The 18,463-nt window shown below is 42.6% G+C and overlaps 1 protein-coding gene across 1 annotated transcript; it reads right to left on the bottom strand.

Moving 5' to 3' along the window:
• Positions 1-531: 531 nt before the first annotated feature.
• On the bottom strand, positions 532-18,251 carry LOC138962130 (cleavage stimulation factor subunit 2-like). The gene is made up of 10 exons (XM_070333849.1): positions 18,110-18,251; positions 15,436-15,514; positions 8,107-8,311; positions 7,513-7,620; positions 6,704-6,823; positions 6,329-6,391; positions 5,631-5,679; positions 4,296-4,489; positions 2,383-2,445; positions 532-818 (listed from the first exon to the last, which is right to left on the bottom strand). The coding sequence occupies exons 1-10, from the start codon at positions 18,225-18,227 to the stop codon at positions 705-707; spliced, it is 1,113 nt and encodes a 370-aa protein (XP_070189950.1). The 5' UTR covers positions 18,228-18,251; the 3' UTR covers positions 532-704.
• Between the last annotated feature and the right edge of the window lie 212 nt (positions 18,252-18,463).

Raw genomic sequence — 18,463 nt, 5'->3', positions numbered from 1 at the left:
GCGAGAGGTTGCGAGTTCGACCCTGGGTCAGGGCGTTAGCAATTTTCTCCCCCCTTTCCTAACCTAGGTGGTGGGTTCAAGTGCTAGTCTTTCGGATGAGACGAAAAACCGAGGTCCCTTCGTGTACACTACATTGGGGTGTGCACGTTAAAGATCCCACGATTGACAAAGGGTCTTTCCTGGCAAAATTGTATAGGCATAGATAAAAAAATGTCCACCAAAATACCCGTGTGACTTGGAATAATAGGCCGTGAAAAGTAGGATATGCGCCGAAATGGCTGCGATCTGCTGGTCGATGTGAATGCGTGATGTATTGTGTAATTTTTTTTATCTCACACGGCATAAACAGATCCCTGCGCTCCGAGTCTGGAGATACGCGCGATATAAGACTTCATATAACATAACTTGTTCTCTTGAGAGATGCTTTTTCATTCTAACGATGAACATTTTAATTAAGATGTGTAATGGTTCCCCATGACAATTGACATAGTATAAACAGTTCCAAACACATCAATGCTTCTTTGAGAGATGCTCTTTCGTTCAGGCAAAGAACATTTTAATGGAAATGTGTAATGATTCCCAATGACACAATTTAAACAGTTCCAGACACCTGACTTTTTCTTTAAGAGACGCTCCTTCATTCTGACGAACTTTTTAATGGAAATGCATGATTCCCCATGACAAAACAAAGAGTTCTGAACACATCACTGGTTCTTTGAGAGCTGATCTTTGAGGATGAGGATAGACTGGCGCTGTTCTGGAGGCAGCATGGCGATCTGTTGGTCTGTCAGCTGTAGCACTTGCATGATCAGCGCCGCCTGCAAAATTGATTGCATGTGTTTAGTGGTTCAACTACAGTGAACTACAATTAGTGTTGGTTGTATAGCCTGTCTTCCGTGTTGCAATCGAAACTGTGTTATTCTCTTTGCATTCAGAGAACGCGTTCATAAGCATTTCTGCATGTTGATGTAATAGTTCTACATCTTGTTATTGTGCAACAATTGTATCCAACTAATAATGAGTAATATGAATGAACACTTGTTCAAACCAACAACAGTGAAATTTGTTGATGCCTTGGGTTCGGAGTCCTTCAGGCAAAAAACAAACAAACTATTACATGTAAAGCAGTGATGTACATTTTTCTAGCAGCCTTTAGGACAATTGTCCTGAAGACTGAAAATCAATAGGACACAGTGTCCTGAGATTGCAATTTCAATAGGACAAAAACACGACTCGTAAAACCGCATTTAAAAAGATTTTTCAGTTTAAATTCTTCCACCCTCCGCGACTGTCATGACTAGATACTCAAAGGATTGAATCACATTTCAAAGTTATTTGAACAGTTGTCGGGTTTTTTTCACTGCCCATCTGTCGACAATGTTTTTCAGGTAGGCATCTGACCGTTCTGCGGGTCCCTCAAGTTTTGCTTTCAGGATCATGTCCTGGGTTTTGACACACAATCGGTTTCTTCGAGCCGTACACACCAAGTTCTGTGCACTGAATCCTTTCTCAACGATTTATTGCTGAGCCAATGAATGCACTCGAGGCACCATATGGGTTCGGTTTTCTTTTTTTCTTCTTGATCCAACTTGAGGATAAATTAATTCAAAGAATCAGATCCCATATGGTGCCTCGTTCACTCAACAAACTGGTCACACGCAGTGCATACTTTCGCTTGGCAAAACCGAAACAAGCTTTCCTCAGTCTTGAAAATTGAACAGTCCGCATGTCCGCTTCATTGTCAAAAACGATCCTACCCTTGACCACTTCTTCTGTAGGTTAATCGGACCTGTGTCCTGCTGGGGTTAAAGCTATAGGTCCTGGGGAAATTGGATCGGTCAGAGACCGGAGACCGACTAAAATGTACATCACTGGTAAAGACTAGCAATAATGATATAATAAATAATATTAAAATAAAAATGTTTACAAAAAAAAAAAAAAGTAAACTAGGCTACAAGGATGACGGGGGAAGGGTGTACAAAATTTGTCATTCCACAAATACCCTTTTTTTAACAACAATTTCCAACAATGGACACCAAAGGTTCAGCTAAGTCTCTATATCTACCATAACTGTCCTTTCACAAAAAGGACACCTGCTCTGACAGGATTCTCTTACTTGATCAGCAGTGTATCAATGTGAAACAAACATTGTACCACAGTATCTATTGATAATGATCTTCCCTCTTAACCACAACATGTTCCGTGCTGGGCAGAATCAACCTAAAGCATTGTAATGTTCTTCTGTCACCTTGCATTTAGGGAAAATACTTGAGACTCAGTAATACCACCCCCACTATTACACAAAATAAGATGATTTTTTCGAGGCCACAACGAAGAAGACACCAAGTCCACAGTGACTGTGGTGAACATAGATGTAGTTACCTTCTCCTGATCCTGAACAGAGATTTGTGGGTCTTGACCACCAGGTGCAGGAGCACTTGGAGCCTGATTCAAATAACAGAATAAAGTCAGGGGAACATGATAAGAAAATATTCAAAATTAAAATCAATGTGTACATTGTTGCTGTGGAGGCGCTTAGATCTATAGTAGAATTTGTACAGCAGTCCCTGCAATGTACGGCCCCCGGCATGAGCGGACACCTGACATGTACGGACACATTTGCTCGGCACGGAGTGTTTTCCTTCTATATTTGGCCCCCCCCCTTAAACGGACACCTGCAAAACGTGGACGCGGACACTCATTTTCGGTCCCAACAGCAGGTCATACCTCCAATGTACGGACAGATTCACCACAACAAAATCGATAACAGAGCAGTCCAGCTCTTGGTACAAAGATCACAGCCCCAATGGTGTGTTGACAGTCACTGATAACTTGAGTGCACGTGTACCCATCAGGAGAGGGGGGGTTGTTTTGGTCAGGAGTGGAGTACATGCGAAGATGCCAACATGAAACTGCATTCTTGTCTGTTGGACGTAAACAACAGAAACCACAGTCGATGAAGGTCCTGAGCAAAAGAGAGTGAAAAACAAGGCCACAGTTCTCAGCATCCTGTGTCTGTGTGTAACCTCTTTCATTGACAAGATACTCTTGTTTCCCCTCAGCCTTGACCAGTGAGTCCGTTGCCTAATCTGTGAACCCTTCAGTTGTCTTGCTTTGTCAAAAGTTATGACACAGTCAACTAGTTTTGCTCTGAGTGAACAGTGCAGCTGGCCTCTCTGGCCACAACCCAAAACAGTACATGGCTGGAGGGAGTGAGAGAGAGGGAAGGGGGGGATGGGTAGCTGGCTAAACTCTGTGGGGTGTCCGGTGTCACTGCATGTCAGCAGGAAGAGCATTGGAGAGAAATAGAGAGGTGTACTCTTCCACACAATTTCCAAGCATCAGTTGTTACGGCTTGGGGTAGGCATTAGTGAGGGAGAGTGGGAGCTGTGTTATGTACAGTGTATTTCTGACTGAAGAGTGAAAAGTCACTGCCATGCCACATGATCGGCATGCAGTCAATAAAGCCAGACAAGAAGAAAATAAATATCATGATTATGACATGCAGCTCTATCTGCTGCTATTTATTCAAACTGGTTTTCAAGCTTATTCTTGCAAAGCATCTGCACACGCTCCTCTGTGCTGTGTTTGTGTGGCTGCTTTCGTATGTCAGTGCATGGTGAGTGTGTTCACTGCCTTGAGGATTTATTTTATCTCTTCTTTTCAACACTTTTCATACAAATCATTTTTACAGAACGTTTAAAGAAGTATTAGGAGTTTATTGTTATTGTTTAGTAGCCACAAGAAGTGATTAGCATAGACTCAATCCTGTTGTTTGTGTGTCTCTGTGTGAGTGTATGGGGGAGGGGGTGGTGTGGTCACCCCTCCCGTGACCGGACACCTGCAATGTACGGACAGTTTTGCTATGACCCAAGGGTGTCCGTTTATGAGAGGGACTGCTGTACACGCAAACACCAAATGCAATACTTCATTCTGTGTTGAATACGCTTCCAAAGAAGTCTACGCTCTCCACAAACACAGGGGCCCCCCCATTTCAGGTAAAAATCTCAGAACACTTCAACTTTAACATCTCAACTCAAAAAAGTCAGCCAGCATGCACAACACACACACACACACACACTTTATTCACCCATATAAACGCGTCTTAAAAAGAAAAAGAGAGAGAGAGAGAGAGAGAGAGAGAGAGAGAGAGAGAGAGAGAGAGAGAGAGAGAGAGAGAGAGAGAGAGAGAGAGAGAGAGACAGCACAAAATGTACCCTCTCCTAACCCATGTTCACCCAGGAACAAAAAAAGAGAAAAATAAATTCTACTCTCCAAACACACACCATTCCTACCTGCATTTGGGGTGGAGGCCTGACAGGGCCAGGGGCACCGGGGGCCATGCGGGGATCGCGCGATGGCATCTCTGGCAGAGGCATGAGAGGAGCAGCGGGTAAGGGGATCGCTCGAGGAGGAGGCTGGGAGGGACCAGATGCAGCCACTGTCACAGGTGGGGGCCCCGGGAACATGCGTCCTAGCGTGGCTGAAACTGTAAGCAGAGAGGAATGTTTATAAATCACCTTATGATGTGCATGTTCTTACCTGTGCTGGGTGGTTTCTCTTTGCATGTGTTATAACATAATTATAAGCATACAGAGGCACAGGCAAGCAAGTCCCTATATTCTTCCTGTTGAACCGTACTGTCAAAAAGTAGTGGCACTTTGAACGGCGAATAATGACAAGGATTTTGCAAGTTTGCAAGAATATGAAGAGAGCTGAGAAACAACAGTGTTTTAAGTGAAATGAATTCTGAGTTGTTACATCACACAGCCACTCATCTTAATTGCATTTGCACACTCGAAGGTCTCTATAGTAAATGCAGAAATGTTGTCTGTGAGATATCTGATTGCCAGGACTCGATTCTAAAATCTTTATAAACACGAGAAACCCCTCCAAGGAGTTCTCTCAAAAGCGAGACATCACACGTCGACAGCAGTAACGGTGCTTTTATGCTTACGTGGTTTTTTTTTATTTGCTTCTATGAACTACCTTTGGCTTTTTCTCTTCATATGCATAGCCTTCTCTAACTACCATACACTGAAACAGAAAACGAATATTACAGGCCTAAGAGTGGCGAGTATGTTACTCGCCATGGCGAGTAGAAACATGTAACTGGCGAGTAGAAATGTTCATCTACTCGCCAAATGCGAGTAAATTTGCTGAAACAAATTGTTGGTTTGGCTAGTAGAGTTTGTTCTCTGGCTTGTAAATTTTCAGAATCACCAGCCAAAGGTGAGTACACCATTTGTTGGACTTTCAGGGCTGTATTACTGTTTTACCCTGGGAACCATATGTTCTAGTTGGTTAAAATCTGTAAACACACTTCAGTGTTTATTTCCTGATGTATTCATATCTCACTCTCTGTAGGTATGTTGAACATTCTTTGCTAACTTAATGGCTCTCAGTCTGCACACAGCACAAAATCCGCAGTTCCAAAGATAAATCATAAAAGCATGTCTTTCTGCATCACCCACAAAAAAAAGCATTCCAAAACAAAATGTAGAAATTTTAACGTTGTGGAGAACATTGACAATAACTAAGCTGACACTGCGTTGCATAATAACAGGGGGAAGGGCCTCAACTCACAAGTTTGCACACATGAACTTGATCACATAGAAAGTGCAACCTACCGGATGGAACAGGAGGCCTGTTGGGGACAGCGGCTGGAGGAGGCACCATCTGTAATGTATGACAAGCATGTGTTACTCTCCCACCATCTGTCATGCATTATAACCATGTTAATTTTCAAACTCATGCTGTGCATTTGGTGCACACGACATCTTGAAATCAAAAGTAAAAGATGTGGTTATCTCCCCTCCATCCCACCCCCAAGAAACTTAGAAATACAAGAAATGCTTATGTCTGTTCAATTTTCCCACCTCCCCCTGCTTACTTTGTCTAAGAACATCCGACCAACCTAAAACTGCTCAATACTAAAACTCTCCTGAGCAATCAGGAGAGTCAAAAGCACAGAAAAACAAAAATTAAGAACAGAGGAAGAAAAGGGAGAGTAGAAGAGATTAAGTAACCTCAACAGCCCTGTATTACTTCAGGAAATTCTTCTGACTGCCAGATAATCCCGACCTATTACAGGTACAAGATCAACAAACAAAGTGATGTGTTATCACCCAGAACAACAAACAAAGAGATGTGCTCGCACCCAGAACAGAAGACACACATGACACTAATTTGGCACCAGTCTCTGACCACTAACATTAACAAGAATCACTGGATGAAGGTCTCCTCCTCTATGGTCAGTTTCTTTAATTTTCATATAGAGATACAGAAGATACATGCAAGAGGGATATATATATGTTAAATTCCTCACAGTTGGTGCAGGAACAGGAGGAAAGTTGGCCGGTGGGAGGGCGTCGTCTCTGTAAAGCATTGCCTGAAACAGAAACATTAATTAATTAATTAAGCGTGAATTAAGGTCAGTTGTTAACGTTGTGGCTGCGGTGGTGGCAATCCCCTTTCCCCAACCCCCCCCCCCCCCCCCCCTCCAAACAGACAAATAAACTTCAAGACCACTAGTCTAAAAAGACTGAAATCCAGAGTGTAAGTGTTCCCCGAATACCCGATATTCACGCATGAACACACACTCACATCATGTGTAATCCTCCAAATCCTCATTTAACATAATAACGAAAGTCGAGAGGAATTCATTCTACAAGATGGAAAACCATCGTATTGAATAACTGACCATGGCCACTTGAGGGTCGACAATCTTCATAACAATCTGAGCCTGCAGCAGAGCGAATGCAAGCTGTGGATTCTGAAGCAACATGTTGCGAGCCTCATTGGGGTTGTTCTGGATGCACAGCTGTGAAGAAATAAAATCAAAAGAATTTCACAAAAGCATTTGGATCTTGATAATACACACAGGACATTACTCTTACGCTGGTAATAGCGTTTTGGGGAGAAAAAAAAGAGAGTCTATTACAGGTAATCCAGTATTGGCGTTAACCGGTAATTACCGATATTTTACCAGTTGAAATGAGAAAATACCGGAAACAAATTGGCTGCCGGTATGACCTACCGGTTGATTTTTAGAACTACCGGGGTTTTTTTCGCTGCTAAAACAACAAAACCAGTACTCAGAGTTGGACTCTTACTGGTTCCAATGACCAGCCTACCGTTTTTTTCTGGACACTTTGCATCATAAAAGTTTGTGTACCAGTTTGAAAAAATACTGGCGCCATTACTGGTAAGCATGCGCCTCACCCCGTCCCCCTACTCCCCATAGAAACATACCGCTCAAACACAGCCCTCAAAATATTGAGTAGACAGTCCATTACAAATATTGACATAACCATTAACAAAATTACTTTGACAAAAATGAAAACCAGACTTAGCAAGCACAAATCAAAGACCGCGACTGGAAATGAGAAGGTAGAATGGAGATGGAGAGGGAGAAAAAAGAGCAAAAGAGAGAGCGCGAGAGATACAGAGAGAGGTAGAGGAGCTGCAAGGTAAATGATCACAAGATACAGAAGTCATATTAAATCTGACCTTCATTTGTTTCATGAGTTCAAACATCTGCTCTGGAGGCAGACTTGCCACAGCCTTGGAAATAGCCTCTGGTGCTTTCTCTGGTTCCACAGGGTCTCCAAACGGAGACTGCAATTGCAAAGTAATAGTTTTGTACAGGTGCAATGTACTTCCCAACTTACTGCAGTATCTTTCCAGTTTTCACCAATGACTCAGGTGACTCAGCTGACTGTGCACTTTCAACATTTTGTAAATGTGTACCAGTAAAATGTTGATTTGTGTATTAATGCATCAGTCTGTGTCCTCCTCCAAGCAAACATCTGAGTCTGAGTCACTCTGAGTCTCTGACTTCAATGTCAAACCAAAATGGGGGGGGAGTGTTCTGCACAATTCTAGGTAAACTATTGCAACCCTTCTTTGCTTTTATGGGTGGAAAAAAGGGCAAATTCCAGACAAGGTTTACTAGAAGTGACGTCACATTCTGAAAGAAAAGCAAACATTTGAAAAGGTTCACTCAGTTTGAGTTGTGACGGTGAACTTCAAACAGGGCTACATGATACATCGGATACATTGCACACACACACACATGTACACACAAAGAAGAAAACCTCTCACCTCCAAAACCATGCCACCCACAGCCTGCTGCATGCCCTTCATCTCGTCCTTACTGGTCTCCCCTGCAGCGTACCCAACACGCAGGGGGCGTCCACTGAAGTCGTAGTTGTTGAGGTTGCGCATGGCACTCTGGGCAGTTTCTTGGTCAGCATACTCACAGAACCCATAGCCCTTGGGTTTGCCTGTCTCCCTGTCATACACCAGTCTGCAGAAAAAAAATGCAGACTTGAGGAATTGACCTCATAAACAAAACTAACAAAATGTAGCCCCTCGAGATCATCCCCCATTTATTGTTGAGGCTAGAAAAACCAGAAAAGATACCAAGTACCATGCAATACCAACAACAAAAAATACAATCTGCTTTCATTACTTTCCTAATCTCTATTCTCTAACCAAAATCCACCTCTGCAACGCCCCTTTTTCCCCAGACACCCTGATGAGTGAATCAGAAACACATTGATAGAACAGAAATAGCAAACCCGATTACAAATCAAGCTTTCACTTCCTATTCCACAGAATCACTTGCACTTGCAGCTACAGCCGGGCGTCAGCCAAAATCAACTCCAGATTGAATATGTTGGGCACAAAGTAAGAATCCGGGGCAGAGTTGGAATAATCGGGATTTCCCGAAACCTCATTTTAGTGGGGCCCCCAGTTGAAACGATTGTTCAAATTTGTATACCAACATATCATTTGGTGTGCTGTTAGAAGACATCCCAAGAATGTAAATTCCAGGGGGGGGCAAGCAATTTTTGTCCTCTGGTAAATTTGGTTGCTAGGCAACGGAGTGCCTAGTCGCGAACAATGTCAAACACACAGTTTGGGCGTTTTAACACATATAAACTATAATATAAGACTGAATAAACATAATAAATCCATATTATTGGGTTGTTGTTGTCTTTTTAATGCCTTTAAGTGAAAAAAGAAATAAATGGTTGAAAAATGAGCCAAAAATCATATTTTGGAACCTTCGGGTTAGGCTATATTTGTAGGTGCTCCCAAATAGAGACAAAAGAAGGTAAATAATAAGCTTGAATTGACCAGGGAACACACCAAAGCTTTGGTGATATACAGGTGAGCCCAGGGACCTAAATAATGTGTATATCTAACACGTTACTTAACAGTGTGTGTTCAGACTGAAGCAGTGAAGACATGGCAAGCGGCGTGAGTAAACACATGGAGTGAGCCTGTGCATCTTTTGCCAGAAGGACACAACAGAAAAGCTGATAAATCACACCAAAGAAAGCTACAGCACAGCAGAGAGACATTTAAAAGGTTTTAAAGCAGTTGAAGCGTTTCAGTCATCACTGAAAATAGACAAATTCAATGATGGGTCAGGGATTGCGTCTTCGTTAGCCAAACATGGAGCTAGGTGGCACAAGAACTGCCGTGCTAACTCAAAGAATGTTGGACACAGCTGAAAAGAGACGGCATGATGAAGCTGAAAAAGATGAAGGCGAGACAGGAAAGAGATCACGCAGAGAGAGTGGGCAAGTTTCTCCACAAGAGTCCTGTATGTTTAACTGTGGCAAAACTGGAAATCTTTCTAGAGGTTCTACATACCAGCTTGAGTCACATATTCGGGAAGCTGCTTTGAAGATTGACCCTCAAGTTGACAACAAGTCACGTCTCACGATGTTGGGACTGGCTCACATGGCCAGACGAGGGTTTTGCACTTCACGGGTAAGCCATGATAAGATAATTCGGCCAGATTGAGCCGGTTGAAACTAGCTGAAAGGCTGCTGCAAAGGTCAAAGCCACTGTCAGACCCAATTCACCTTAACAGAGTAGCCCTTTTCAGAAATCAGAACAAGTCTACTCAGATGACCAAGAATCTGAAGCTGAAGACAGCCAAGACCAACTGTGGTTTGTTTGCAAGATTGTATGTTGGATGTCAGGCTAGAGGAGGAGACCTTAATGAATTCTTTCAGCACGAAAACCAGTCATTCCCTCCATCAATCTCAGATTCTGGAGAATTGCGCCACGGCAACAAAAGCGATCTCCTGCACTGGTTTGAGAAAACTCATGACCCAGTACTCACTGAACCACAAGTATCAGCTGTTCTCATTGATGGTGCTGCGCTGGTGCATATTCTGAAGCCACGCCAAGCACAAACATTCCAAGAGTACAGTGATTCTGTCTTTTTAGCATATGTCCTGATGTGCCTGTCTAACGCTGATCGCGTTGACATTGTTTGGGACTGTTACCGTGACAACAGTCTGAAGTCATGAGTGAGGATGAAACGAGGCTCTGGCATGAGGAGAAGAGTGAAAGGAGACGTTGCTCTGCCACGCAACTGGCCAGAATTCCTACGAAACAGTCAAAACAAAGAAGAGCTGTTTCATCCTGTCTGAAAATCTGAAGCTCGTCAAGGAAGACGGGAAAGTGGTCATTGCAACACAAGGTGTGGACTTTGTTAGTTCTAGTGACATTAGTGAGGACCAAAGAGCCAGGCTGTCCCCTTGTTTACACGTAGAGGCTGACACCAGACTGGTTGTACACTGTTCTGACCTGGCCAGAATGAATCACACTGACGTCATGATCAGGAATGTAGACACTGATGTAGTGGTGCTTGCAACAGCTCACTGCCATTCCCTCCAGCTGGAAAACCTGTGGGTTGCATTTGTGCTGGATCCCACTATCGTCTTCTGCCTATTCACGACTACGCCCAGAGAAATCAGCAGCACCTCTGATGTTTCATTCTCTGACTGGCTGCGACACTGTGTCATCTTTCTTTGGTGTCAGTAAGAAGAGATGCTGGGAAGTGTAGATGTCTGATCCAGAATTCACAGCTGTTCCTTTGGGTGCTTGCATCACCGGACAAGTTCAGCCAGATTGAGCGCTTTGTCTCGTTGATGTTCGACAAGACCAGTGTTTCCGACAAGGTGAACGATGCCAGAAAACACCTGTTCACGAAGAAAGGGCGCATGCTGGAAAACACCCCACCCACTCAAGCTGCTCTTCTTGAACACACGAAAAGAGCGATCCTGCATGCACTCATCTGGAAGGAAGCTCTCATTCCGCAGCCAGAGATTCCAGATCCTGCAAGCTGGGGCTGGGAAGAAGTTGATGGAACTTATTCGCCTGTTTGGACATCACTTATAGCTGTGCCACAGCGGGTGTCCCCTGCACTGCTCTTTGCTTCTGTGAAGGCAAATGCCAGTGTGACTGAAAGACTGAATTCATGAACCGGTTATGAGAGTAAATCGCTATGGATATAGAAGAAACTATGTTTACAGGTTTCTTTTTCAAACTCTGGCATTATGCATGAAATGCATTTCTTTGTTAACAAATAGTAGAAATACAGCTTCGTGTACAGTATTTGTAAATAGGAGGGCCTCTACAACCTTGTTGAGAATTTATCTGTAGACAGTATGTTTTACATCAGTATGTAGTGTCGTAGTGTCATCTGTCTTTGTACCGGCACGGTTGGCCTAGTGGTAAGGCGTCCGCCCCGTGATCGGGAGGTCGTGGGTTCAAACCACGGCCGGGTCATACCTAAGACTTTAAAATTGGCTGCTCCGCCTGGCGTCTGGCATTATGGGGTTAGTGCTAGGACTGGTTGGTCCGGTGTCAGAATAATGTGACTGGGTGAGACATGAAGCCTGTGCTGCGACTTCTGTCTTGTGTGTGGCGCACGTTATATGTCAAAGCAGCACCGCCCTGATATGGCCCTTCGTGGTCGGCTGGGCGTTAAGCAAACAAACAAACAAAAAATCTGTCTTTGCTTTAAAATAAAGCAGAATCATGAACCCATTCCAAAAAGATAGCAACTAGCAAGAATATATTTGTCATTTGCATAATTTTAATAGTCAATGTGCAAGCTTGCGATTGTTACTAGACGGTACCGTTCTTGAAAAGAAAACCGATTCATTTGTATATAATTATAAAACGTCAATAGCCAGTGCAGGGGCGGATCACATCATGGAGGTTTCCAAATTTCCTAAAGGGACAATTCGACGACGCGAAGCGTTTAGTTGTGTGCGCGAAAATGGAGCAATCTGGTGCAATCTGAGCCAAGAAACTTCCCCTAATACACCTTCAAAAAGTAAATTTAAGAAGACAAATTAGATTACCAATAAAAGGAAAATTGACCGATCTGGTGCAACCTGAGCCAGCAAATTACCCAAATACCTTCCGAAACCGTCATTTAGAAGACAAAGGCCAGCTCCTAGGGGGGCCCGGGGGCATGCCCCCCCGGAAAATGTTGATAAAAATCAAGGAAAATGGAGGAATCTGGTGCAATTTGAGCCTTCAGTTTCTTTTTATTTTTAAATGTATTCTTTTAATACTGTTTTTTTTTTAGGCTGCAGGGGGGGGGGGGGGGGGTCCGGAAACCCCGGAACCCCCCCCCCCCCCCCCCCCCCCCTGGATCCGCCCCTGCAGTGTGTTTATTGTTCTGATGTTAGAAACATGGTACAGGCAAACATAAATGTTAATTCAAAGGTAAACTAAACTCTTAGTTACAAAGAACTGGTGTTTTGAATGTTCACCTTCTGCAAAAGTGCGTTTTGAGGCGTATGCTTACGGAACAGGTCATATTTTCGTTCATAGACCATTTAGAAGTTGCCCCTCCCTGGCATTTGGATCCTGAGAGATGTCTTTTTAACTGTATAAAGTATCATGTTGGTATACCAATCCGAACAATTCAGCCCCTATTCTGCAGCTAGTCCTAGCACTATTTGATTTCCAACAAAGCGCCGCATTTCCGGAAACGAGCTGCCTCGTTCTAGAAATGGCAACCCTTCGACTAGCACAAAAAAGTATACCCTTTTCACAGGTCAAGAATAAGGTATATGAAAAAGCAAGGTCTTATACAGGGGAAGTCTTGAATTGGGGGTGTGGGGGTACACTGTGTAACAATTCTCTCAGTGACACTCAGCGCATGCAGCAAGCTAGTTGCTGCTGTCTCGATCTATTTTGAACACAATGATTTCTTTTTTCTCAGAGTAGTGTGTTTGTTTGTTACAACAGGCTGAAATCATCTTTAATTTGAATCAACATTTTGCAACAATCAATCACATCAATATAGCGCACAGACTTGCGCAATTGCACATTATGTTTCAACTCAAGAGCCTAGATTACCATGCAGTGACAAGAGCCTACTCAGTAAAGGGACGTAATGCTGTCTCTGCAGCCCAGAGAGACTGTGTGAGTTTAATATATAATCAGTTAAGACTTAGTAAAAAATTATTATAATCGATAGTTACCAGTGAAAAGTTATATTAGAACACTCTTGTTGTGTTTTTGTTGTTGTAAAATGTAAGATCTGAAACGTTAAAAATTACGTAAAATTGGTGCGTTTTGGTCGAGTGGGATGGGTCGTTGAACTGTGTTGTTACTGCCCGCCGAAGTTATCAAAAGTGTTTTTGCCTTTTAACGTAGAGGGGGGAATCGAGACGAGGGTCGTGGTGTATGTGTGTATGTGTAGAGCGATTCAGAGAAAACTACTGGACCGATCTTCATGAAACTTGACATGAGAGATCCTGAGTATGGTATCTCCAGACATTTTTTTCATTTTTTTTATAAATAGCTTTGATGACGTCATATCCGGCTTTTCGTAAAAGTTGAGGCGGCACTGTCACGCTCTCATTTTTCAACCAAATTGGTTGAAATTTTGGTCAAGTAATCTTCGACAAGCCCGGACTTTGGTATTGCATTTCCGCTTGGAGGCTTAACAATTAATTAATCAGTTTGCTCATTAAAGTTGTCTTTAAAATCGATTTTTCGCAAACAGATTTAAAATTGATTGTATCGTATTCTTCATCATATTCTGAATCTAAAATATAAACATGTCATGTTTACTCTTAAAATGTGATCACAATTATTGAATTAACGAAAATAGATGAATTAGTCTTACGATAAAAATTTAAGAAATCGAACCAAAAATTATTTCATCTTATTCTTTATCATTTCCTGATTCCAAAAACATATAGATATGATAGGTTGTATTCAAAACAAGCTCCGAAAGTTAACAAGAATACAGAAAAGCACGCTTTCCTGCTTAGCACAATACGCTACCGCGCTATTCTGGTGTGTTAATTTCACTACGTTTTGCACGTGGAAGGTGAGCGATTTCCTTCTCGCGGGGATTGACGAAGCTGTACTGTCTTGGTGAAAAACTACAGTGCGTTCACTTTCATTCCGTGAGTTCGACAGCTTGACTAAATGTAGTAATTTCGCCTTACGCGACTTGTTGTAATTTGGTTGGTTTGGTGCGTTATACACAAACCTGTCAAGTACTTTTGGCCTCTGACCATAGTAAATTGCATAAGAAACCATAGTTGGGGATCAAAAACCATAGTTAGTGCGTGGATCAGGATGTGGTTAAACGCACAAATTCAACTTCTCACGCATACACACTAAACCAATCAGATTGTTTTTCGCAAACTAAAAGTAAAACACAAATTCCTTTCTACACAAACTGCTCTTTATTTACCACTACATGTAATACATTTACACTGCACTCTTGTTCGTTCATTTTTTTTCTCACTTGTCACATGTGTTCTTTGTTGTATTCATCTGTGCAAATCTTTGCTTTGTTAATCATGCTGCCAGTCGCCTTAAAATCATGGCAGCATGCATCAGAGTTAATTTTGACCTGCAAGAAGGCAGTCAGTGTGTCAGCTCCCAGACTGTGATCCAGCACTTGAAGGTGTTGCAGGGTTTCACTGCCAAATCAAATGGAAATTTATTCAACATTTTCCTCACACAGGCCACGTAGAACTGGCGTACATCATGCCAGAACTTCTGTTGTGTGGCTGGTGCAAGCTCCTCCTCAGAAATGAATGAACGGCAGTCCATGCCACTGCCAGCAAAAAAAAACCAAAAAAACAACCAAAAAAAATGCTGAAAATGCGTATGGTTTGAGGTATACGACGTAGGACCCAAAAAACACCGAAAAAACGTAAGAATTACGCAGAATGCGTAGGACTTGACAGGTATGTATACAATGCATCTGCTTTTTCAAGACTAAGCATTGATCACTTTAAAACACAAGGATCATCATAGGCCATCATGACTTGTTTCATTTTACATCGCATTCTAAGAAAGAGCAGAATTCTCACTATGCGCGCGGTACATTTCTAAAATCGCGTAGCGCAAAGTTGGAATTCCTACAATGGCGGCCATTGTTAGAGTTCCAACAAAGCGCAGGTCATTTCCGAAAAAAGCGCCGATGACGAGATCGGTCGCAACAAATACATGTTACCCTGCCAATTTCAAGAGGTACAAATATTTAGAAATTAGAGGGAGAAAAGCATGTCTGTAGCTCCATGTCACTTGTCAGTGATTGTCAGTGACAATGTCACGGAATCCACAATTACAAACCTGAAGCTTACGACCTGGCCAACTTGGTTGAAGATCTCCTTTAGCTGTTCCTCTGTTGCGTCATAAGGGATATTACCAACTGCAACGGAAGAAAATCAGACATAACAACACTGGCCGTGATTAAACAACCAAATTAATTAATTATGCTTAAGTTTGGAGTTCAATCCGTCACGACAAATGTTCTTTGGCTTGCTTACAATAGTTACATGGACTTTTATCAAAAATAAGTCAAGAATGTCACTGGATTCTGAGCTATGAATTCAACACGCTAAAGTTCAAGATTACCGCGCAAAAACTATTACCACAATACTGGTACAAGTAATGAAGTATTAGCAAACTGGGGGGTAGACTTGCTGTCATCTTCTGTTGCACTTGCAGAGTTTACACAATGTTCATGAAGATTTACGCTAAGCACTAACGGTGTTACTGTGTTTTAACACTATGAATTTAACACGTTAAAGTTCAAGATTGCCTATAACGTCCCGTAAACAAGCAACGAAAGACAGTGAGAAAGCGGATATGCTTAATGACTTTTTCTGTAGTGTGTTCACGAAAGAAAATCTTGACTACATCCCTGATTGTGAGGGAAGGAAGTTGAATAATGAATTGAATAACATAGACATTGACACGAACGCAGTCCTGAAGTTGCTCAAGGCACTTGACGCCTCGAAATCAACTGGACCTGATAATATGCATCCAAGAGTGTTGAAAGAATTGGCTGACGTTTTAGCTGAAGTTTTAGCGATTGTTTTTAGGGCATCGCTAGCTGAAGGAACAGTACCATATCAGTGGAAGCAGGCAAATGTAACACCCCTTTTCAAGAAGGGCTGTAAGAGCAGTCCAGGCAACTACCGCCCAGTGAGTTTAACAAGCATACCATGCAAACTGTTAGAAAAGTTGATAAGAACCAGTGTTTTCTCTCATTTGACAGCCGACGACTTGTTATCAGATTGCCAGCATGGTTTTGTGGCAAAACGATCATGCGTGACAAACTTAATTAGCGTCATTGACGACTGGACAGATAGCTTAGATGATGGAGTACCGGTTGACGCTGTGTACCTTGATTTTGCTAAGGCATTCGATTGTGTTCCGCATGTGCGGTTACTGAAAAAACTAGAAGCATATGGTATCCATGGACTTGTCAAAGACTGGATCGGTGATTTTCTAAGTGATAGAAAGCAAAGGGTGAAGGTCAATGGGTCTATGTCAGACTGGAAAGACGTGACAAGTGGAGTGCCCCAGGGCAGTGTGCTGGGCCCGGTTTTATTTGTTATATACATTAATGATCTCCCTGAAGTTGTGAGCAGTCTGTGCAGCATGTACGCTGATGATACAAAAGTGTACCGACAAATCAGAACTTGTGAAGATAGCAAGGAACTCCAGAAGGATTTGGACAGTTTGGTCGACTGGGCAGACAAGTGGCAGATGCGCTTTAATGCAGATAAGTGTAAGACATTACAGTTGGGTACAAAAAATCAGAAACTTGTGTATGATATGAGAAAACCTGGCAGCGTGGACAGGGTTGATCTGGAAAGCTCAAGTGCAGAAAAGGACCTTGGAGTCAATGTAGACAGTGAATTGAAATTCTCAAAGCACGTGGAAACACAAGTCAACAAAGCAAACAGAATCCTGGGTCTCATTAGACGGTCTTATGAGCATTTGGACGCAGAAACGCTAAGACTTCTCTTTGTTGCACTTGTACGGCCTCATCTGGAGTTTGCAAATGTGGTGTGGAGTCCCCGACTCGAGAAAGATAAAAATTTGATTGAAAGTGTATTAAGAAGAGCCACGAAGTGTATTCCAGGGTTGAAGACCTTGAGTTATGAAGAGCGCTTGAGAGTTTTGAAAGTTCCACGCATGTGCTATAGGCCGGTGTCCGACAGAGTTGTCTTCCCTTGAATTATCTCCACCTGCACCTTCCCTTTGATAAAATGGGGCTGATTTGTCTACCCCTGAAAAAATCCTTTGGCGATCTTGCGATGTCATGTCATGTCAAGAAAGTTGACACTCCTGAGTACGCAATAAACAAAGGCAGACCATAGCATGGGGGACTACCATATGATTCTGTTCGTGAAGAAAGATTGTCGGAGAGCTGTTCTGCATTGTTTCTTCTTGAGCTTGAACTGATGTCCACGGGTATTACAAAGGCTATTCAGCTCCAGTGGGTTCTTGCAATCGTAGTATCCATGCACGAATTTGTATGCTTCAATCATGTCTCCCCGGATACGCCTGAGGGTACATGACAAAAGCTCGAACGACAAAATCTCGAACGACAAATGCTCGAATGGACAAATGCTCGACGCGACAAAAGCTCGACGCGACATATGCTCGAACGACAAATGCTCGAATGGACAAATGCTCGACGCGACAAAAGCTCGACGCGACACATGGAACTCCTTGGACAAGAATGTGGTAGAAGCGCCGACAATGAACAGTTTCAAGAATCGCTTGGACAATGCACTGAAAGATTATATGTATAGCCCAAATGTCAGTATGCCTCTCACTACACCAGCCAAGAAAAAGTTGATAGAATAGGCCACGGTCAAAAGATCGTGTAGGTTACCTAGCCCAAAAGTTAGGCTAGGATAACAACTGATTCAAAAGATCAGACAAAGGCTTAACAGCCTAAGTACCAGTCTGATAACATAACATAACATAACATAACATAACTTACCGAAAACAGATCTTGAGGCTCTCTCTGTTGCTGTCGCAGGGGGAAGTGCACCTGAATTTCCAGACATGTTAGACATGCTTTGGCCAATAAGGCCAGCGGTAAGCTGAGCGAACGCCATCTTGTCTAGCCAATATTCCTAATCGCGCAGGTACGAGACTAGCCTAAATTTCCGACAATATTTATAACAGATTGTTATACTGTGGTAAAACTTGTGATTAAAAGTATATCTAACCACTTGAAAATTTAAAAACAAATGTTTTACGTTGGAAAAAATGCAATCATATCTTTTCTTGAGAGTTGTCTACCTTGCTGTGTTTCATGTTGGTCTTGTTTTCTTGAAGGTTACAACGACAG

Source organism: Littorina saxatilis, linkage group LG3, assembly GCF_037325665.1.
Source record: "Littorina saxatilis isolate snail1 linkage group LG3, US_GU_Lsax_2.0, whole genome shotgun sequence".
NCBI lineage: Eukaryota > Metazoa > Mollusca > Gastropoda > Littorinimorpha > Littorinidae > Littorina > Littorina saxatilis.
This window is presented reverse-complemented; position numbering and strand designations above follow the sequence as displayed.